Source organism: Poecilia reticulata, linkage group LG13, assembly GCF_000633615.1.
Source record: "Poecilia reticulata strain Guanapo linkage group LG13, Guppy_female_1.0+MT, whole genome shotgun sequence".
In the NCBI taxonomy this organism is placed as follows: Eukaryota; Metazoa; Chordata; class Actinopteri; order Cyprinodontiformes; family Poeciliidae; genus Poecilia; species Poecilia reticulata.
In genome coordinates this window covers 24,781,080-24,805,203 of record NC_024343.1, presented here as the reverse complement: position 1 = coordinate 24,805,203, position 24,124 = coordinate 24,781,080, and the positions used below count along the sequence as shown (strand labels likewise).

Below are 24,124 nucleotides of genomic sequence, written 5' to 3'. Positions count from 1 at the left end.
TGAACTCCTCCGCTGCCCAGTTGAGAGAGAAGCTGCAGAAAACAGCTGAGTCTACTTTCTCCCACTTTGTCTCTTTTCTATTGTGTCTCCCCATCCTGAATAGTAGCACCTTGTACAGGGTCAAGTTTTTAGGCTTTCCAAGGACTTATTAATGTATGCTGCTTCACAAAGGCAGATGCATTTGTTCCACTGGTGGGGGAACACATTGGGGCTGTCAGTGCTTCATATTACCTGCAGAATTACTGCTGACAACAAAGTTCTCTGAGCACGAGGCAAAGGCTGGACTGTACGAGAACAAATTATTAAAGGTATTCGTCCTGAATGTCGTAGTGATTTTAGGACAATTTGCAAATGTCATAGAAAACATGAAGGCTAACAGAGGGGTAGAAAAGTCTACACAGCCCTGTTAATATTATGCAACAGCTTTGTGATGACACTGTGTTAAACATATTTAAAACCTTTTCAACTTTTCAGGTAAAAATATTCTCCAAAAACAAAAGTGGCTGCAGATGCTTTCCTATTTTTGCTTAATCCACTTTTTGATTCTGTTCCAGCATTCATCCCTCTTGACTTCACACCTGTCATCAGCTATAGTAAATCTGATTAACCTGAAGGAGAGCTCGGCCTCAGGAGGATTCTCGTGACCTTTGCTGATTTGTGTCCTTTAGCAAAAGCTTTGGTTTACAGAGAGGCTGAAAAGGAGTTTATTGTAGTTATGAATCAGGAGAAAATAAATCCACACTCATTGTGGGATGGCAAAGATCAATATTTGAAATAAAAATAAAAAGGAGTGCAGCAGTAACATTTCTACAACTGAACATTCCCCCATTATTGATAAAAAAGACAAAGGAATCCAGTCCTGGAAGCTGTCAAGACGCTGACAGCAGCAGCACTGAAGTACTGATTGTGTTCTGTCTGTGACAACAGTGTCTTGTCTTCTTCTTGCCTATTACTAAGAGGGGAGTTGGAAGAAAAGGTTTTTTTCTTCCAAAGAAAACATCCAGATCTAATAAATGTCCTCCAATGTGTCATGAACTGATAAAACAAAAGTTTAAGTCTTTAGCAGCAATTCATAAAGGTCTGTTTGCTTCACAGAAGTTGTTTGTTTGTCCTGTGACGGACTAACGACCCGCCAGGGAGCATCTGCCAACACCTGCGCCTTTAGGCGCCAGCTAGGAAACTCAGGATGAAGAAGAACTTTATTTTTTAGAATTGCAAAAAGTTTACACTTATATGCAGGGCTGTGAACGAGAGAAAAACCTCACAGCCCGAATGATTTGGAGAACTTTTTCAGAGTAATCAGACATTGGCAAGTCAAGATGATTCCTACCAAACAAGACTTAACAATGACATTGAATCAAAAGGTACGCCATCAAAGTATCAAGGGAGTGCACAATTTTCTAACCAGTTTCTGACAGTGTTTTCATTTTTTAAATATTGTTTTCTTCTGTCGTGCAAGAGTTACGTCACATTAAATGCAGATAAAGTCTGGAAATGATTTGTCATAGCTATGTGGATAAGTACAAAAACCAGACCAACATTCTATATCCATTCAAAGTTAGTCTTCTACACAGAAAATTGAATTCAAAAATAGCAAGCACAGATTGTTATTTTGGCTCACAGAGTGCCTCCTCAACAAGTATCCTCTGCTTTAGCTTTGCAAAGCTTTCAATTTGTTTGCAGAATAGAAAGTAAACGAGTCAGATATGTTTGACATTGCATGCAAGGTCAGTCGTATGGACGCCCTAACCTCTCAACGGCTTTTCTATTTCTGACTACATGCCAGAAACGTCTCCAGCAGCTCTGATGGGCGTTATCTCTGGATGTGGGTATTTGTGTGTGAGAGTAGGAAGCGGTCTCCGCTCATTATCAGTTTATCCGTTACACTCTTGGCCCAAGTGCTTGGACAAATTACCATTTAGGGCTAAAGCCAGAATGCGTTGCAGAGTAGCCAACACTGTGTCCCATAATGCAGCAGGGCTCTATAAAACCCCACAACAAGGACTACAGGATGGTTAGTGTGAGGTCAGTAGCTGCTGGCAGACTCCGTCAGTGTTTAATGAGAACTCATATCTGAGGACAGATTGGCTGCATCTGGGATAGAAGTTGGTTCTCAGCAAGTTTTAAAGGCCACCGATACCTTCAGTCATGGCATCACTGACAACTTCCAGCCAAAGATCCTCTTCCTCGTATCGCTCCTCATCGCGTTATAGCACTTCCAGCTCATATCGATCAGATGGATCACCTAATGGATCCTCTGATTCCCTGGATGCTCTTTTTGAGCCTTTTATTCACTCAGCAAATTGCTCTAGTCTTTTCGGAGAGGAGGGTTCAGCGGGGCCCGACAGTCCGCCCAACTTTAGCAGGTCATCTTTTGGAAATACAGGTAGGAAAAACACTTATTTACCTAATGACGTGTCTGTTTCTCATGAGTCCATGACACAGTAACAAAAGTCAGGAAAAAATAAATAAAAAATGAGGTCTGCACCATCAAGTAATGAACTTTAAACATCCAGTATTTTTTTTTTAGAAAGTTTTCTGGTTTGAAACGAGTTTTGCCTCAGATCCATAAAAAAGCGTGAGAGTAATCTATTGCTTTTAAATGGATATTCCTTTGACATATTTCTTGTCATTTGTCGATAGGAATACAAATTTGTAGAGAATATTAAACCAAATCCAAAAGATGTTGAAGAACTGTATCTGCTTCCTCTCCAGACTACACACTTTTTTTCTTGTTGAAAAGCCTTTAAAAACAAACACTGCGTAATAAAGTCTGGCTTTATTAATTACTAAACATAACAAAAGAAGCTCATCTCTAAACGTTTTATTATTCATAAAAAGCTCAGCTAGTCTTGTACATTAATGTGTTTTTCAAGTCCTGTTTTGCATCCACTCCTCCTGTAGGTGGCACTGTGACGAACTGGCAGGGAAATGGGGTGCGATGTCTCGGTGATTCCTACTGTATGGCAGCTGACCTCAGTCAGTTCGAGCCACACGACATCGTAGTGATGGCCTACAACCACCATGTCGTCATTCACGCACAGAAGGTGTGAATGTGTCTGTTTGTTTTTCCCCTGAAGATAAGTTATTGAAAATCTAAATATGGTGGCTAACATATTTACTGTTGCCTTACTACGTAGCTTCACTCAGGCTCAGTGGCGCAAAAAGTGGGTATGCAGGGTATGCAACGCATAGGGGCGCAGCACCAGAGGGGGCGCCAAAACCCCGTCTGGAGGGGGCGGCGCGCCGATGATTGTTTTTCCATACACTTCGGCRCGTGTAACGCTCCTTCACCTCGCGCACATAACGAGGTAAATGTAGCGAGTTTTACCCTTCACGTATCGTCGCCTCGGGGGGAGAGCGTCGCTCCTTCACCCTGACGATCCTTCCCTCGGGAGGTTGGGTGGTGGGGGGCGCCAATCTATGTTTTCGCATCCACCTGAATAATGTGTAGTTGCGCCACTGCTCAGGCTGGCATGTGTTTCCTGAAATCTGGCTTGACCAGAAATATGAAGTGATCTCAAAGTGAAATCAGCAACTAAAAATAATTTTAGAACGACACTTGAGTTTTCAGAGCTTGTCCACATGCTTAAGTGGTAAAGAAATATATTTGAAATTCCAAGCATCCATTTAGCAACAAATCATAACTAATGTCCAATTAATCATTTATTTTTAAAATAATGTTTCATTAATCTTAGTTTCATGTTAAGTAGAAACACAGCCATCAAGCAAATTTTACTCTGTAGCTAATTTTGACTGTGGATAAAAACAGCAAGAGGTTTTGAAGAGTGACCCCTATCCTGTTGTATTTTTTCTATTTTTCAGATTCATTTTCTACAACGGTTTGACTATGTTTGGTTTTTAAATATATTGCACATTTAACTATTTATGTAAAAAAATGTCCTAGAAAAATAGATTTCAAAAATTATTAAAAAAAATAAAACTTAAGATTTCTGTTGCCTCAGAATACATCCAACTTGTTGATTTTGGCCCATGTAGCAAAAAGTTTGGACACCACTGGGCTAACAGACAAAACAAGGCAACTTTACAACATGTTTAGCCTTCCTAGTACCCGTTAAAAGTCTTACTCTCTAAATGAACCCAAGACACATTCCACTACTACAGAGAATAGTTTCCCTTTAAAGAGCCTCCATTTTCTACTCTTCTTCACTCCAAATCAAAAATCAAAGAATGTTATCAGCAGCACCTTGTAGTGCTGGCCATGGTGAGCTTACTGATAAATAAAATCAGCTGATTTATCAGTTATTCAGTGTAATAAATAAAAGCCTGTTCGTTTTCCATCCCGCACACATACATTTTTAGTGTATTGTCTGTACGTCGAGAAGGGTCGGACCCCCATGCCCTCAGCGCATACCCCCAGCTGACTGCATCAATTCGAATAGCTCCTATTTAGAAAGCTCATTTGATTAAACTCTGGATGTGAAGCACAAGCTGTTAGAATGGGCTGAACATAGAAACGGAGAAATTGATATAATTATTTTATATACACAAAGTTATAAAAATATCAGGCACACATCACTGAAAAAGAGGATGAGTTTGACACGTGAAAGGAGTGCAATTATTTACCAAATCAGGCCCTTGTGTGTATGAAGTAGTTTCTTATTACTTTGCGCTAAGTTCATAAAACCCAAAGTATACCCAGATGTCTCCTTTTCAAAACATTTCCAGCAGTTTGTAATCCCTCCTTGGTTTTTACAGCCTTGGTCTCTCAAACTGGCAAACAGATCAGCAACATTAGCATAACTTGGCGTTTCAATGCAGAAAAGCTAAAGGAAACGTTTACTGCAGGATTTTGGGCAGATAAATAAAATGCAAGCCTGTAACTTATGTGCTTCCTCGTCTCTGCTGAAGCTGGAAATGATAAAATTATAACAGGCAGAACCTTTTGTAGACTTTACTTCTGGAGCCTCATTGGTTTACTATTTTCCACCAGATTCATTCACATCAGTGTTAGTGTACATATTTGAATTAAACTACACATTTAACTGGTCCAGATCTTTCTTTATTGGTTTTAAAAATAATCATCAGGAGTCAGAAAAGTTCCTCATGTAGAACAAACTGAACAGTGACAGACAGTAAAAAGTTCCTCAATCTGACATAGTTTGTTACCAATGATCGACATGAAAACTCAAGTTAACCTTCTTAACCATGCACTGATGAAAATGTAATTAGTCTGAGCTGCTGTGCATACAAAAGTGCTGAACATTTCAAAACTACATGCTTTACCTCTCACCTTGTTTTTAATCTGTTTTCCACTCTTACTCCTCTCTTGACCAACTAGAGTTCATGTTTCTGGATCATGTTTCGTTTTCCTTTGCTTCTCTGTTTCTGATGTTCTGTCTTTCTTCTTCAGGTTCTGGATGATGGGAGCGTCAGTAACACCTTCACCCATAAATCCCTGTTCCCAGAGGACATGGATCCCCTGTCAGTCAGAGGGACCCTGAGCCCTGACGGGACCCTGTGGGTGACCGTACATCGGACCACAGAGCCGAGTGGACCAGACCCACTGGGAGTCCCTACCTACAGCAGCGAGGCTCACCTTTGACCTTTGTGTCCTCTCGATGACAATCGTAGCTTTCATTTAGATGAGTACTGACTCCAGTGAGTGGAGGGGATTTTAGTAGCGCTGGGCTTTTTGTTCATTCTTGTCATTAAACATTACAAACCTGATGTCACTGTTCACAACTGATTCTTGGGTTTCTTTTCAACTGAAATAAAACCTGAAAACACAAACTTAATTTGTGTTTACTTTGTCAAAATATAATTCATGGAAGGGTTATTTTACCGCTTATTAAGATGCATGACACAGACCGTTTTCACTACCATCCCATCATTACACACTGGATTATTATATTGTAAACTTGTAACAGCTTAGTTCCAAATCAATGCCCTACAGCACTTACCTGAAGCAGGCTGTGCCAGCGTGGACAGATGGTGTTACAAACAACTGCTTCAAACATCCTAAATCACATAATGTACCGTTTACAGGATTCCTTCCTCTCTGTCTTCAGAGCTCTCACTTTCAGCTCGATTACACAGTGGTCAACATCCCATCAATCACAGAGGGCTTTAGATTAAAGGTAAAAACTGTGAAAATTATTCTCCACACTCACATCGATGACAGACGGGCAGAACCTTTGGATATGGTCCGGTTGCTCCCTGCCTCAACCCACCTATGGACGGAGCAGCAGCAGCCCGCCCGACAAATGAACACGTTTAGCTCATTAAGCTTTTGAAGCAGCGCTTGGTAACCATCGTCCAGATGCTCTCCTCAAACAGCAAAACAACAGATTTTTATGTTTGTTTACATATAGTGAATGTTCACATGGGCAGAAAACAGACGGGCAGTTGGACTGCAAGAACATGTGCAGATGCTGTTTACTTATGTCCAAAATGGTAAAAAAGAAATATTCAGTGAAAGAGCTGTTTGGAGATTGTTAAATGAAATCTTTAGCTTTGCATGTTAATTTATTGATAACATGAGGTACATCCCATTTTTACATGTCTGATCTATGTACTGAAATATGTTAACTACATTAACGTCAAGATTATGTAAACAAATCCACAACGAAGGACTATTTAAGTCAATGGAAACTGTGAGTTGGAATTTTTGAAATGTTCAGGGGAGTGAGAATCTCAGTGTAACTCTAGAGGCCTATCTGGATGTGTTTTTATTGAACGCAACAATTCTAGCCAATCATAGGTGCATATAGATTTTTATCAAATGGATGTAGCCACTGCTCTACACCAGAAATTGGTCGTGTTGGCTGAATACGGAACAGGAGCAGCGCACCAGGTGGATGTGGAAAATAGTGCAATAGAGGACATTAGTAGTCAAGGACAATATGCTGTATGATCCACATACAGCCTTAAGAGAATTATGTTAATATGGATGTTTTTGTCTATTCTAGTCCCATCATTACTCTTGATTCCTGTTTTATTAGATATAAAGTACACAGATTGAGATGGATTTACAGGTATTGTTCTGGGGCTCATTGGGAAGCAATATAGCAGGAACATATCTTCTCTCTCAAACATCTCTCAGGAAATACTCGGCAAACAAGACTTCTTGAACTTTGACCCTTTAAATCAAAATCAAATCAAATTTTATTTGTATAGCACATTTCAGCAGCAAGGCATTTGAAAGTGCTTTATATCATAACAAACACAAAAACAGTCATGCCAGGTAGAATCAACAAACATTACATTAAGTCAAGTGCCATCATTACATTCATAACTGATTACGTTTCAAATACAACTCTAAACAGGTGGGTTTTTAGTCACCCGTTTCAGCTCAGTGTTTCAGCTGTTTTACAGTTTTCTGGAAGTTTGTTTCAAATTTGTGGTGCATAGAAGCTGAATGCTGCTTCTCCTTGTTTGGTTCTGGTTCTGGGGATGCAGAGCAGACCAGAACCAGAAGATCTGAGGGGTCTAGACGGTTGGTACAGCAATAACAGATCTTTAATGTATTGTGGTGCCAAACCGTTCAGTGATTTATAAACTAACAACAGTATTTTAAAGTCTATTCTCTGAGCCACAGGGAGCCAGTGTAGGGACTTTAAAACTGGTGTTATGTGCTCTATGTTCCTGGTTTTAGTGAGAATGCGAGCAGCAGCGTTCTGGATGAGCTGCAGCTGTTTGATTTATTGGAGAGACCTGTGAAGACACTTGCAGTAATCAGTGCGACTAAAGATAAAGGCATAGATGAGTTTCTCTAGATCGCGCTGAGACATTAGTCCTCTAATCCCGGAGATGTTCTTCAGGTGATAGAAGGCTGACTTTGTAACTGTTTGTATGTGGCTCTGAAGGTTCAGGTCAGAGTCCATCACTACTCCCATATTTTGGGCCTGATCGCTGGTTTTTAGTTTTAATAATTGAAGCTGTGCTTTTGACACTAGATTGCTCTTCTTTAGGTTCCAAAAATAACTTGTTTTTTTCTGTTCAGCTGGAGAAAGTTTTGGCACATCCACTTTAGACATATCAGAGCTGTTGAGCTAGAATGCTCAACAATATATTCTTTTCCTGGATCTCTATCATGCAGAGGTTTTGTTTAGAACCTGGTTTGGACTTTCTAAAACAAACTTGGATAACACTTTATTTGAAGGGGGGGTGAATAAGACTGACATGACACTGTCATAAACATGACATAACACCTGTCATGAACATGAATAAGCCTTCATGAATATTTATGACTGTTGTCATAAAGCGCCATTCGGTAAATTATGACACTTTTAATACAAAGTTGACATTATTCAAAATGCCTTTGTTATGACAACTTGACATTAACCAAGAAATCATTACTGATATAAATTTGTTATATAAGTATTACTGATTGCACTTTAAAAATTAGGTAACTTTCTGTTATTAAAGGTAAAGTTTAAACAGTAGTGATTTCTTGGTTAATGTCAAGTTCTCATAAAAAAGACATTTTGAATAATGTCAACTTTGTATTAAAAGTGTCATTATTTGCCGAATGATGCTTTATGACAACAGTCATATTCATGAAGGCTTATTTATGTTCATGACAGATGTTATGTCATGTTTATGACAGTGTCATGTCAGTCTTATTCACCCTCTTCAAATAAAGTGTTACTCAAACTTGAAGGTGATGGCTGCGTCAAACAAACATATCCTGTTTCTAATCCTTTTGTTTTACAGGTGATATTTAAATAAGGGATATAAGATAAAGAAGAAAGGGATTTCTCTCAGTGTTGAATTGATTTATTGCACTTGATTTTGTCAACAGTTAACAGGAATATAGCTCAACAAAACCTCCTCTGTGGGAAAGAACCATGGGGAACAAATCAATGCAGCAAAACAAAGAGAATCTGAATTTACCTTTCAAACTAGCAGGAGGTTTTCTTTTGTTCATACCAGCTATTCACTGATGTTATCTGCGATCTCTGCAGGTCAGTTAGACAATCATGATTTTCATAACAGATTTCCAGGAGGATTATTGAAGTATTCCTGTGGTGGAACCCCCAAACTTGGGCACCATAGAGAAAAAAAAGAGTTGAATCCTTTCTAGGAGTATTTGACATCTTCATACTCTGGTCTAGAAACACTGTTATTTTAGTTCTGATTTGTTCGTTTGGTAGACTTTTTTCATGGGCAATGATCATATTTCTGACTCCATCTCTGCCTGACTTTCTAAACATACAGCCAGACAGATACTTTTCAAGAAGAGCAGCAGGAGCAAATGAGGTGGATTAGCAGTGCTCAACAACTGAAGGTCTCACCAGGACTTGTTACTGTGAAACATCGTCGCTACTGCCCAGATATTGAGCAGTTAGCATTTCATGACAGTCATAAACTTGTCTTACTGCAACAATTTTCAGTCAGAAGTTTCTTAAGAATTATTTCAAGACTGACATCTACTGAAGATCAATCTGTAAGAAAATGTTTCACCTCCCTGATCCTTTAAAGATGGAAATGTCTAGATAATTTCCCAATCTGACTCATGGAGGTCAGTACACAAAAATGCCTCCTATAGAAGCAAAGTGATGCACTGCTAACGCCTCTGTTGAATAAGGCCACCGAGACCCAACTGTGATTAGTCAGGGTAATTCCTGTCACTGATCACTGTACTTTTTTTTAAACAGAAACTCTCTTGGTGTGTGTTCAGAATATGCAAAACTGTGTATAAATCAAGATGAAGATTGACTTCTTGATTATCTGATGCAGAACATCTTTCATTTTAGGGTTCAACTGTGGACAGTCAGGTGTAGAAAAAGGAAACCTTTGACATTTGGCGGAATAAAATATTTATGACAAACTAAACAATCTAACGGTTTGAGTAGTGCTGCATTTACCCCACGGGGAACGAGAGAAAAACAAAACAGGAGTCCAGGTGCGTTCCAGTTGTCACTGGAGGGGGAATTAAAGATGACAAGAGGACAGGAGCGCAGCTGCAGGATGACCAAGACTCTCAGACAGAAAACACACTCCAACACAAACACTCGTTTGTTAAAATCATATTTATTCATCATGATGTACAAAAAAAAAAATCAATGTTTTAATTTTCGATGTGAAAAATAACTCTGGAATTTTGCTCTGGTTTGGACCCCTTGGCTTGCTGTAATGCACAGTCCCATAAGGAGTGGAAAAAAGATCTGGGCTCATCAAAGCCGCTCTGACTGAAGGATGGAAGGAAGCACGATAAAACTGACTGTGTGCCTCGGGAGGCTCGGATGAGAGGAGCAGCTTCGCCACAGTCTTCCAGATAAGGTTTCCAAAAAGCCCAACTGAGACACCAAAAGTGCAGATTACTGTTGCAATGTGAATTTTAATTTCCAGAGGCTTCTGGGAAACCTTCCTCTACAAACAGTCAAAGACCTTACCACGCTACTTCTTCTTGTATACATAAATCTTTTTRCTCTTTTCAGATTTCTTTACAAAAATAAGGTTATCTTGCATTCATATCAATTAAAACAGGTCTAGAAAATGAGATGAATTACTGTTATTGCACAAATCAATTACCCACAAGCAGATCCACCAATAAAACGAAAATTTACAACTTCTACTGTGATTAATGCAGGCTGATAAAGAGCCAGCGACCTCTCTCCRCAGCAGATGAGATGAGATATCTGCGGCGAGGTGAAAGGACCCGGCAGAACAATGAGAATCGATGAAAAGGCGCAAACAAATGAACAGAACCAAATGAGAGGAGTGCTTTCAGCTCCCCCTGGGGTGAGCAGACACCACGRTTRCCATGGTAGCAAYTGCACACTGCCGTGAAACACCATCAAGCCACTAACATATTACGGAACAAGTGCAAGAAGCGACTGGTCTACATGTCTATGAGGAGCGAAGCAGTTCTGCACCGCTTTTATTCCCACTGATAAAAGAGAAGGAGGCACTTGTGGAATGAGCAAGTTCATTCCTTTAACTTCATTATTCTGGTTCTTCAGTTTGCCATCAGACACGCGCCGCAAGCTATCACCCTGTTAGTGTATTCGCATTTCACAAATAAATCTCGACTGTAGAAATGTTTCAGACAGCATGTTAAATATACAAAAATAACTTTTAAATCATTCAAAAAAGCGACAAAATGATAAATACGAAACATGAAAAATCTCCCCAGAAAGAAAAAGAGACGAGTCAACAAGGAAGATTGGTTAAGACACAAAATCATGATTTCAGATTACAGGAATGATATTAAATATATTAATCTGTAAGTTTCTGAGCCCACAAAGACCCCAATACCCGGTTATAAATCAGGTAACGAATAAAGATTACTGGATAAGAGGGAGGCGCAGCAGAATGGCAGAAAATACAGGCACAGGATGGCAAATCCAAGACATCATTCATCCGGCCAATCATGTGTGTTGCTTTTGGTGCGTTTTGATCATATAAAATAAATGCCACATGCATTCTGTCATGCAAAGCCATGCTTTGTCGCTGCAGACACTTCCTATTCTGCAGAACCAAACAAGAAAAGATGCTAAAATCTATTTAAAACCACTGAAGACATTAGGAGGCKGGGAGAGTTTTTATAAGGCAATAGAATGGTGGCAAAAATCTTTGTCTGGTCCTAAARGATGTTTAGGATGTTTAGGACAGGATGGAGAAGCTGGAAGAAATGTTTTCCTCTTAATGAACAGAAGGAACTATGGCAGACATGGAAGGTATTGAGTGTTATCTGTCATGTCAGGAATCAGAAAACACAGTGCTGTTACACATTCATGCCCAACAGTAGTCTAACAATACACCGTGTTCCAAATTATTATGCAAGTGATATTTTCGTAGATTTTCCTAAATGGTCAATGCAAATGATGGTCAGTATAATTTTCAAGTCATAAACTATTACAGTACAAATCAAATTTTACTGAACAAAGCTTCCAATGAGAACAGTAGATTTTTCAAAAATAAAAAACTTAAAATGCACCGTTCCAAATTATTATGCACGGCAGATTTTCTAAACATTTAATGTATTATGAAGAACTGCAAACAGTCCTTCTTTGAATGTGCAGCATTAAGTGGTCACATATACTAAAATCAAAAGCTATTTCAATGCAAAACATCTTAACAGATCGAGTTACATGTTAACATAGGAACCCTTCTTTGATATCACCTGCACAATTCTCGCATCCATTGAACTTGTGAGTTTGTGGATAGATTCTGCTTGAATTTCTTTGCAGGATGTCAGAATACCTTCCCAGAGCTGCTGTTTTGATATGAACTGCATCCCACCTGCATATCTTCTGCTTGAGGAAACTACAGAGGCTCTCAATAGGGTTGAGGTCAGAGCAGGATTGTGATCCCTTTTATGCCCATAGCTGCCAATCACACAGAGGTATTCCTTGCAGCATGAGATGGTGCATTGTCATGCATGAAGATGATTTTGCTACGGAAGGTAGCAAATAGTTCTTTTTGAATCATGAAAGAAAGTGATCAGTCAGAAAGTCTATATACTTTGCTGAGTTCATTTTCACACCTTCAGGGACCCTAAAGGGGCCGACCAGCTCTCTCCCCATGATTTCGGCCCAAAAAATGACTCTACCACCTTCCTTGCTGACGTCAAAGCCGTGTTGGGATGTGGTGGCCATCCACCACCCATCCAGTACTGTATCCATCTGAACCATCCAGGGTTGCACAGCGGTCATCAGTGAACAAGTCTGTTTGAAAATTAATTTTCATGTATGGCTGGGCCCACTGCAACCGTTTCTGCTTGTGAGCAATGGGTAGGGGTGGCCGAATAGTATGTTCATGCACCACAAGCCTCTGGAGGATCCTCCACCTTGAGGTTCGAGAGGCACCAGCAACTTCAAATAACTGTTTGCTGCTTTGTAAGGGCATTTTAACAGCTGCTCTCTTAATCCGATGAATTTGTCTAACAGAAACCTTCCTCATTATGCCTTTATCTGCACAAACCCATCTTTGTTCTGAATCAGCCACAAATCTCTTCACAGTACGATGATATTGCTTCAGTTTTCGTTAAATATCTAATGTTTCCATACCTTGTCATATGGCACTACACTATCTGATGATTTTCGTCAGCAGAGAGATCCTTTCTCTTTCCCATTTTGTTTGAAACCTGTGACCTGCTTAATAATGTGGAACATCCTTCTTAAGTAGATTTCCTCTAATTGAGCTCACCAGACAAACTAATCAACCCAGGTCTCTGAAATTAATTATAGTGATTCAAAGACCCCTGACACACAATACCATCTATAAATTTAATAGCACAACAAAAATTGAATCTTTATGGCACTTTAATCCAATTTGGATAATAATTTGGAACATGGTGTGTTTAAATAATGATTTGAAGCCCTGAGGAATTCTACATGTTTGTAGATTTGGAGATTATAGATGTCAATGCATCCTCCACCTCCTCTTCCCCCACCTGCACCTCTTCTTCCTATTTGTCCTCGGCTTTCCCTCACTGGGACTACTCATTGGACTCCGACGTGGGTTGTTCTCCTGGCAGCGACACGGTCTTGTGACGGTCCCACAGCTTATGGAGCTCCGTCGCCTCCGTCTTGTTGCTGCTGGTCCCATTGTCCCTGAAGCTGGCCAGAGGCGGATGCAGCTTTGCGCCTTTTACTGTCACAGTGCCCTCGATGGCTTTGCGTAGCTGAAAGAATAAAGACAAGTTTAGAAAAGAAAGGAATGAAAAAGGACAGTTCGGAATAATGTTATGGCTGACGTTCATCCTAAGTTGGAAAGGGAAACCAGAAATATACCCAGTCCAGTCCATCAGTTGGTTAAGTTCTACTGTTGGTTTCTTTGGGACTCTTTTTTGGGTCAAGTTAAACTCTAGTGTATTTCGATTTCACAAAAGGAAGACTTTTCTTTCTTTTAAATGTGAAATATGCRAGACTCTATATTGCACAAAGAATGTTTTGAATATCTTGCAAAAGCATTTAATATAACAGGACTTTATTATATTTCTGAAAGGTGAATAACAGTTTTTACATCTGGAATTCTTTGGTTATTTGATTGAAATATTTTTCATTCACTCAATACACACTTTTTTGTTAAGATCTATGATTAGAGTAGAAAATTGGAATCCAGAAAAACTAAAATGCAAAAATAATAATATTAATAAAAAAACAGTTTTGGAAAAATAAAATGGATGTCAAAGTCCCTACATGTATTTTACAAAACTAGAACATGTGTCCCTGAACGCGTTCTGGCAGGAGGACCATGGATGCTTTCAAGAAAAATCTRGTCTGTGTCTGACCAAGTGTCCGCATTTTTGGCATAAAGCTGAGCAAGCTGTTCCCAGTAGAACTCCACGTGGGCTGCAGGTTGTCACCAGTCCTATTTTTTCTTTGTGAACAAAATCTCAAGATATCAGAAGAGTGTGTGTGTGTGTGTGTGTGCCGTTTCAGCTGAGTTTCAGCTTTCTTTTAGTAGCTCATGTGGTTCAGTTGGCATCTCCAAGCCATGACTGTCAGCCTTCAGCAGAGGGTTGTTCAGCAGCCAAAAGTGAAGGAGATGATATAAGATTCTGCTCTTTGAAGTCAGACATCATGGTTTCCAACAAGAAATGGGTGGGCTACACTTTGCCTGGTGGGGCTATATTTGCCTGCTTGCCTAAGAACAAGAATGGGCTGCAAAGTGCTGCTAGGGAAAGGGATGTGTGTGGGTTTCCCTCCAAAATCTTTTACCACTTATAATCAGATCTTGGGATTTGAGGAGGACAATAGAAATATGGATGGACTGATGCACTACTGAGCTATAATTCATAGAAATGCAGGACAAAGTACAAGTCTTTCAATTGGACAGATAAATTTAGGTTTAGCTTTTTTAGCTTCCCATTTATTAGTCACAGTAAAGTATTGCATCCACTTTATTTATTCTAATCATTAATTACAGAAAGAAATCCTTATTTCATCTAAAATTTGTTTGACTTATTTTTACCCAAACCAGGCGAGTGGTTATTTAAAAAAAAAAAAAAAGAAAAAAACACTTTTACACTTGAAACAGTTTTCAATGTGCTTGCTTCAGATTCACACAACTTTTTCAGTAAAAAAACACAACAGTCTTCCTGTATCAGGTTGAAAACAACTCAAGGAAGAAATCTGGTGATTTCTTCATCATATGTGCTAAACATATTGTGATATAATAGGAATGTCTGTAAAGGAGAACAGCTTTTGTCTGCTGTGGACTTTTTGTCTGATGGCGGAACAAAACACAAAAAAGCTTTAAATGTCAGGGTCCGGAAAGCAGAGCCTGCACTTAGCAACAGCTCTCTCTCTACTTCCTGGCCAATTGAAAAAGAGTGAGGTTTTGAGCTGTTAGGGAGGCAGGAGATATGTAATGAGAGGGACGTGGGCAGAGGACAGACGGAGACAATAGATAAGAGACAGCAATTTGCAAGAGCCTTATGTCTGCCACAGTAAATCACAGGCAGAAAAGAGGAATTATTAAAGATGACTGAAAGGCCTTTGTGTAACTGTATGCTAGTTTAGCACAGCAACAGCTCTGCTGATGAGACAGTTTTAAAAACAACAAACGCACTGTCAGTGCTAATGGATGTCACGGATATGAGCAGAATTCGATTCTGCAATAACTATATATCAATTCTCACAAAAAGGAGGAAAAAACCAAACTTACCTCCTTGAGGGAAACCACCCCGATGAGACGGCCGGTGCTGGTGACGTAGGCGTGGTCGAGGCCCAGCAGGGAGAAAAGCTTGTGAGTCTATGAGAGATGAAAGATGGAATTAATCTTTAGAGCCAACCAGAACCTTCACAGAGACAGCTCTGTGAATGTTTCAGGCTTGAAATGGAGCTCATTTAAGGAAATGCACCACTGACTTTAATTATCCAACACTTCATTCACAAGACACTCACTGAACATGTTCAGCTAAATTGGATACAGATACTTTGGACATCCCTGGGCCACACTTCCAAGAACATTCACACTTTAAAAAGGGGGAAAAAATACTATCCCTGCAGTTGCTAATTATCCAAAGCTAATTACCTTCACAGTTGGAAAATTGGATCCGTTWAAACCGCACATAAAAAAAAGCTTTTGTTATCTTAGCTATGGAACAATAATAAACCAAATTTTGTAGCAAAGCATCTTTATTAGTGCAGTAGGCTACACAAGAGGTTTAACAGCCACATAAGAGCTGCAACTGTATGTGGAGATGCCAAATAGCTAGAAGCTAAAAATTGAAAGCTGAACAGAGGAATCAACACACGTGTTGAAGTGAGATAAAAGTGAAATCTTCTTTCAAAACCTTTGGAATAATCAGACACTTGACAATTCAGCTGTTGAGAAGCTAATTATGTAATTTTTGTTATTTAACAATTAAAACTGAAGAAAATCTGTCATGCTGTAAATTTTCATGCTACCAGACATGAACATCTTACCCGTTTCTATGCATAATTTACATGAGGGATGCTCAGAAATAAAAATATGGCTTGATATTAACATCCAATATTAATATTATTGTTAAGGCAGACAACTGATTGCACTATGGTGGCCAAGATGAGCAAACAGGCGTAAACGCACAGCTAATGCCTTATTGCTGAAATGTGCTATAAATAAACTTGATTGATTGATTTGAAAACGAGCTGCAAACAAGTTAATTATGCAAACTCCCAAACACACAAAAACAAGAATCAAATGAAACAAATACTGCAAACAGAAATTCCTGCATTCACAGAAAACAGAAGCAAAAACATAAATAACAGAACAAATTCAAATGAAGAATGCTACAATCATAAACAACACGCTGGACCCAGACAGACCTGCCTAATGGAGTCAACCTTACATAAAAAGCCACTAAGCCTTTCTGTTTCGGCTGGCTCCTCTGATTTTTTTCCGATGAACTGCTGTTATTTTATAGTGCCACTGGTGAGGCTGTGAGATGAGCAGACTTGCTTTCAGTCAAATGGTTATAACAGTGATAAATACCTTTAAATGGCAATTCAAGCCAATCCCACCTTGCTGAAAGTTAATGTTAGCTATAATGTTAGCTAAAGATATTAAACTCCATAACTGTAAGGTCAGCCCTTAATATCAAAACATATTTGCCTGTCTTTAAACATATTTTAAAGACAGGCAAATAGGTTTTTTCCTTCCAATTTTAAACTAGCAAATTAAAAGCTAATATGTTAGTCAAATTTATCGTTTATGTGCATTATTTAGCAACTTGGCTGATGTGACAGTGCTTGTGTTTTTTGCTATGTCAACTTTAGCCACATAAAGACCCATGTTAGCCTAAGGACACATGATGGGGGGACAAAGTTGGCTAATGTCATGTTCATGACAGTGTCATGTCACTCTTATTTACATCCCATCAAATAAAGTGTTATCGGAAATACATTGAATAAAACAGCTCCTTTATTCTTGTTTTTCTGCTTTAATCAAAAGCAGTTACATGGTAGCATGTTTACTCAAGGTCATTATACTTATCATGCCTATTTGTCGAATTCTGCCCATTGACTAGTGAACAAATGTTCTCAGTGCACTAAGGCCTGTAGAGTTTCTTGCTCAGATATCAAAAATGTAAATTTTACAATCTTTTAACATGTCTATAGTCAGTTTTGTATTGAGACATGGAGCTCCATCAGTTTTGTATTGAGACGTGGGGTCAGAGTGCTCGACACTCTGACCCCACTCTTCATTGTGGCCAGTGTTCTTAGGCTGATCTGAGGTCTGTGAGTGAGCTACCACATGTTTGAGTTCATTTATCCTCAAGAAAGATTAGACCAGTGGTTCTTAACCTGGGTTCGATCGAACCCCAGGGGTTCGATGAGTCGGTCTCAGGGGTTCGGCGGAGCCTCTGCCGCGGAGGTAAAGACACACTTGTGTAAAGTTGTGACGACGCGCCCCGCTTTGCCATCACTTGCTGCAGAGGATCACGTTACATTGCTTAGCCAATCAGTGCTGCGGAGGAGCCCTGATTGAAGGAGTTCCACTCTCAGCATGGATTTGAACTTTTGTCTTTAATTACTTCAGCAAAGCTCACAGTTTTTACCAAATTCTATAGTCTAAATCTGCTCCTTAGTCGCATCTTTTCGGGGTTGGTACTGCCTCTAGTGGTGTGGGGGTGGTTACACAGCTAATATAATTACATTACTAAATCAGAATACCGCAAAGTATTTTGTGTTTCAGAGGGGTGGGGTGGGGGGTTGGAATAAGAAGGGTTCGGTGAATGCGCATATGCAACTGGGGGGTTCGGTACCTCAAAAAAGGTTAAGAACCACTGGATTAGACACTGCATCAGATTTAGCCAGTGACTAATTATCTAATTAGTCACTGGCACTCTGCCTCATCTGCATAGTGTAAGGCAGACACATGTCTTAATGACAGGATGTCACATAAAATGTATCACGTTCTTCACTGTTGCTGTTCACCTTTTACTTGTTGGGGTTTTATGATGCGTCAGACACTGGGAAGGGAGAGTCATCAGAGGAAGTAACTTTGCCCCAAACCTTTGCTGTCTATCCTTGTCCTTTCTGCAGAATTGAGTCTGTTATGGATGGGTTTTTTTTTTAAACAAAATGGTTCCTTTCTTGATACTTTCTGTCATAAGTTTGCTTTATTATGTGGATGTACTTAAGTCCACCTGCTATAATGTTAAAGAAGCTCTTTACTGGTTGCTTTCTATCAAGAGATGCTGGACAATCTTGGACTTCCTGAAGCCTCCTTTACTGACATTTAACTTCTCTCCATGAGGTTATTTCAAGTGCAATATTTTTGGAAGCAATTAATTTTTTCACGTGTGGCTATTATAACACTAAGTGATGATCACTGCATGCTTTCCTTTGTGGTGAACCATTGCTAACGCAAGTTAATGAATTCAAGCACATGTACTTTTACAGCAATCCATTTGCTAAACATAAGAATCAAATCATTTTAGATACTCTTGTGACATAAAGGAGAAAAATGCTTTATGACATATTTTTTAGTCAAAAAAAGTATTTTTATGTGGAAGTAATTACCGTAATTTCCGCACTATAAGGCTAAAAAATCTTCAATTTCCTCAAAAGCCGACAGTGCGCCTTATAATCCGGTGCGCCTTATATATGGACCAATATTGAGCCACAACAGGTCTAGCAACTACGGTAAGCAGTCGCCGACTTCATTTTCCCCTGTAGAAGAAGAAGTGCGCGGTGCATGCTGGGATAGTTGTCAGAACGCTGCTTTGTTAATAAAGTTTGATAATACATTTAAAGCTGGGGAGGGGCGGGGGGGGGGAGACTGCAGCAGCAGCGTGTCGGTTGGTCTGTGTTAACCGGAAAGCAGTTGGGCACAATATCGCAACACCATGAGTGAAACAACTGGGGCAGACTACTATATAAAGTACTCGGGGACCACTTCTTTACAAATGTGGATGTGTAATAATTGAGTACGGAACACATTGGCCAACCCAAACTGTAGCGTCTATTTTATGTGCCATATATATGAAAAACGTTTTAAAGGCGCACCATTCATTGAAGGTGTGCCTTATAATCTGGTGCGCCTTATAGTGCGGAAAATACGGTAATATGTATTTGATCAGCACACACCGTAGATTAATAACTATGTGTACCGTCAACACAAAAAAAATAGGTAGGTGGCCTGGTTGAAGTCCAACCAAAGAAAAATCCCAGACATAGAACTGAAGGGAGATGAATCATTGTGGAATCCCCAGGCTGCAAGGTTGGCAATAGACAATTAAAACCTATTGAAAGATTAAATATATATATATTTCTGCTCTACTTCATCCTTTAGCCTGATTATAGTATTTACTATTTCCAGTTGGGATCTACAAAGTGATTTTACACTGGTATAAGGTGAATTTGTGCAGCTAGAGAAAAATTAAAATCTTCAACTACTTTTCTGCTGGATAAGATGGTTTTTATTTCTGAGGCAAGCTGCACTTTAGTTTTGGGAGACTTTCCCCATCTGGGATAGCTGGAATTGATCCCACAGAGCACAGAAAATAAAGGCTGTGCCAAGAAAAAGATCGTTGAGTGTTTTTTAGGCCACGGTAAGCTGCAATGTAATTTGTCAAATAGGTATCCCAGAGGAGAATGCAGCAGCTTCAGTGAGGACGCCAGCATCTCTTTAAATTGAGGTGCATTGATTGATGCCGCTGCACAGGCCTTTTCACAATCAACTGATCAGCAGCACACTAATTATCAGCAACCAGAGATTCCAGCTACAACCTGTTTATATTTATTCCACAGTCCTTTGGCACACAAACGTAGATAGAATTCTACCAACTATCATCAATGAATAAATGAGTCAATCATCAGAAAATTTATCTTTGTATTTTCTTCTAAAAGTGATGGCACCGTTTATGTTGAGGGAGATTGTGTGTGATGTTGACTTTTTGCAGGATGCAGTGGAAGGAGGGAAGCGAGATGGATTGGTGCAGGATCCCTCGCTCTTAAATGTTTAAAGAGTATTCATACGGGGCCCCGAAGACTTTGGAGAGCCACGGTAGCATTATAGATGGGAGACATTAAGTGCAGCCATGGCCGCTAGCAAGTCAAAGCAGCTCTATGCAGGTGTACTCTGTATGAAGTTTTCAACCCACAGCTGTGTTTACGTGACTGTAGACTGAGCCTCCAGAGGGCTGCAGACATGTGAAGCAGGAAAGAAAGTAAAGAAGAGTGAAACACCTTTCTTTCACACAGCAGGTAATAAACTTTTAACTTCAATTGTCCTTTGCTATTATTTATATGATGCTTTAGGTTTGCATACCTAAAAATTTAAATATCTGCCATTCTTCGCAAATTAGCTCAAACTTAGTAAATGTAAATTATTAAGTCTCACCACAAATAGTTTTTTGATTTAGGTCTGGATTTTGACTGGGCCTTCCCAACATGTGACCATATCTTAATGTGAACTTTTTAATTGAAGCACCTGCTGTATGCGTAGGCTTTTTTGGTTCTGGAAGGTAAACTTATTCATCTCATCAGCCCTTTAGTGTACCAGATGAAGAAAGGAATTCCCACAGCATGATGCTGCCACCACCAAAATGCTTGACAGTATGATGTGTCCAGGATAATGTGCAGTTCTAGTTTTCCAACACACAAAGTAATTTGACTCAAAGCAAAAGATTTGTCTCATCTGATCAGAACACTCAAGGGTGTCAAAATACAATTTGAAAAGTGTGCACACCACACTTGTCAGATTTTCTGTCCACTTCACAACAATGTGCTACTTCATGTTGGTCTACCATAAAACCTTGGCATTGATGTTTATAACTGTGAGGAAACGGTGAAGGGTTGTGAATACTGTAAAGCTTCAAGGCTCTGTGCAGCTCAGAGTGGCGACTGGCTAATGCCTCTAAACACTGAGAAACGCACACATCAGGAAGGATGCACTTTTATGCACAGAGGGTAAACAGCAGCTGTAGCTCCAATCAGACCTTATGCAGCAAAGTGTGCGCCACCAGCTGAAAGGGGGCGGGGTCAATCTTGCAGTTGTTGAAGTTGACTTGCTCATCAAGCTGGCTCTCCTCCCACTCTGCAATCTGCAAATCACACAGATTTGAAGGATCAGAGATGTTCAGCAAAAACTTAAAAAGACAGAAAGATGGCAAAAACAGTGAAGTGCTTGGCAGTAGTGTCAGTGGTCAATGTACCTCGATTAACGGGATTTTAAACATTCTCAGTAAAAAAAAAAAAAAACAACTAACTCCCACATTTAGAGCCTGTCTTTATTGGCTGTACATCTTTGTGATTAGGCTGTAAAAAAAAAAAAAGCATGTTCAAAAAATACTGACAACAGATGAAGTCTTTATGACTAATATCAGCCTGTGATCAGCTGACAAAAGCATCATATTTTCCAAACCACTATTTGACACATCACATCCATTTAGTGGCACAGATGCAGCGCTGAGTGATTATAAATCAAAGGCAACCTACACTGCAATGCTGCTCAGCACCAGAGGCAAACAAAGAGAGACAAAGACAGAAGCAGTGACATGGCAGATTTATGAAAGGTGAACGTTATTTGAGTGAACGAAAGGAAGAAAAAAAGGGTGAGGAATATGTTTCTGACAGAAAGGAAATGAGAGGTTCTGTTGATGGATGAATTATGAATGATGTCATATCCAAAAATATACGACTCCAGGGTAAGTGACCCATCTGGGCACATTGAAAAAAGTGAAGGGCCAAGGTTTGTCGGACTGTGATGACATCAAGCATAATAAGACTTTCCAGTAAGACAAACATAGGCTTTGAAATGAGAACAGATTGAAAGAAAAGTAGTCTCCATGTATCGAAGACTTGAAAGAAGTTCCTCTGTGTGACACCAGCATCAAACCTAACCCTCGAAAACAGCAGATAAATCCCATCTACAAGATGATCACAACTAAAATATAATTTCAACAACCACTTTCTTAAAGGCTACATGTATGCTTGTTTGGAAAGTTTGCAAACTCTTTAAACATAAAAAACAAATTCCAACTGCAGTATTTTACACTATCAAATKTAGCTCAAACACTAGAATATTAAAATGATCAAACCTGAATCAGATAAATCAATACAGAGGAGATTCATGGCTAAATATTAATGAAATCCTTACTCCACTTACGAACATACAAATGAGACATTAAGGTCATCACAAAACAAAGAGAATCATAGAATCGACAGTAGACTGAATAACTGAAGACCAGTTAGTTTCTGTGATTTGCAAAACCTTTGCAATATTAAAAAAAAATAAAATAAAAGCATACCTCTATCCTACTTTGTCTCATAGTTGTGAACCCAATGTAGTATATCATCATGTGATGCATTGCTACATATTTGCTAACCATTTCAGTAATAATAAAACAAAAATACTCATAAAAAGTAAGACTTAGAAAATCAGTTTCCCCTAAAAATCTTCCATTCTTCCAAGTGCTCATTCAAAAAAAATCCTCCACTTACTTTTCTATGAACAGAGTTCTCATTTACAGAACAGCACACACCACGCCTGGCTTTCATCACAACTTTGAAATTGAACTCCTCTTGCATTATTGAAGATTCAGTCAGGGACAGAAAGGTAGTAACCATAACCTCCATGATTTCCCTCWTGGTCATGTCTGGARGGTGCCACTACGACTGCTGCGCCCCATTTCCTTTCTGGACAGCTCAATTCTTCAAACACTAACTCAGATTACCTTAAAGACATCATCAGGGACATTTTAATAGCTGTCAATATGTATAATATTGCAKTGTTCTGCTGGGAGAGAGCTCCTATTAGTTGGGAAGTTTGTGTCACAATACAAACATTGTGTCATCAACTGAGGGTCTTACCTCACGAAGTGTCAYGTCGTCTTCCACATCTCCRTCATCCTGTAGATGAGAARCAATAGAAGAGAAGTCAGTAACAAAAATTTAGGTTATTTCATATTTTAGCTAAAAACAGCTAAAACATGAAGAATCAMGAATATCAGAAACACATGGTAAACAAATGAAAGAGAGTTCTGGTTCCTTTGTTACTTTCTTAAATATTTCTCATTTCCAGTCCTACCCTCTAGGCTACAGAACAGAAGGCAGAGACACATGGAAGACATCAAGAATGTTATACTGCACCAATGTCTTGTGACAAATGGACAGAAATGGAATGACAGACTAAAAGAGTGACAGGAGCACATTTAATAAGTGCGCGAGATGTGATATACGAGATGTCATAGTAGATGTTCATTATAAAGAAAGATCTGTGGTAAGTTTCAATAGAAAGCCTGATATCGTTGTTTGACAAGTTTGAATAGAACCAGCAAACACAGATTTGCAGGCGACCATATTAAAACCCGCAGAGATGTGGGTGAGGAGAACATTAATGTAAGGTGTGATTTCATGCCTCTGTGACAAATTATGACAAATTAGCATCAAAATAAAGATGAGTTAAAAAATTAAAATTAAAATAAATAAATCAGATAATCCATCCTTTATTGCAGAAACAATTTCAAACTGAAAACTAAAATCCAGCCATAATCATATACGTTAGATGGAGTGGGGAGAAACATTCTAAGCTTTATTTCCTTTAGCATTTCACAAGGCTGGAACGTTTAGAGAGTTTGGTAATTCAGGTTTGACATCTTTGATTTGTTTTAATGAAGTTTTTTCAACATCAGTCCCAAGCATCTCAATAAATAAAGTGAAATATGGATGTTGTGAGGACTTGGTGACCCCATGCTTTGTTGTAGTTTTTTTAT

At 39.2% G+C, this 24,124-nt stretch overlaps 1 protein-coding gene and 1 long non-coding RNA gene across 2 annotated transcripts; one reads left to right on the top strand and one right to left on the bottom strand.

Moving 5' to 3' along the window:
- Positions 1–2,015: 2,015 nt before the first annotated feature.
- LOC103474914 (heat shock protein beta-7-like) lies at positions 2,016–5,691 on the top strand. The gene is made up of 3 exons (XM_008426191.2): positions 2,016–2,386; positions 2,905–3,047; positions 5,375–5,691. Exons 1-3 carry the CDS (start codon positions 2,149–2,151, stop codon positions 5,564–5,566), a joined length of 573 nt encoding a protein of 190 aa, XP_008424413.1. The 5' UTR covers positions 2,016–2,148; the 3' UTR covers positions 5,567–5,691.
- A 4,178-nt stretch (positions 5,692–9,869) lies between these two features.
- On the bottom strand, positions 9,870–23,616 carry LOC103474912 (uncharacterized). The gene is made up of 4 exons (XR_535257.2): positions 23,223–23,616; positions 21,350–21,454; positions 15,586–15,672; positions 9,870–13,597 (listed from the first exon to the last, which is right to left on the bottom strand). It is a non-coding gene; the product is annotated as an uncharacterized LOC103474912 (long non-coding RNA).
- Between the last annotated feature and the right edge of the window lie 508 nt (positions 23,617–24,124).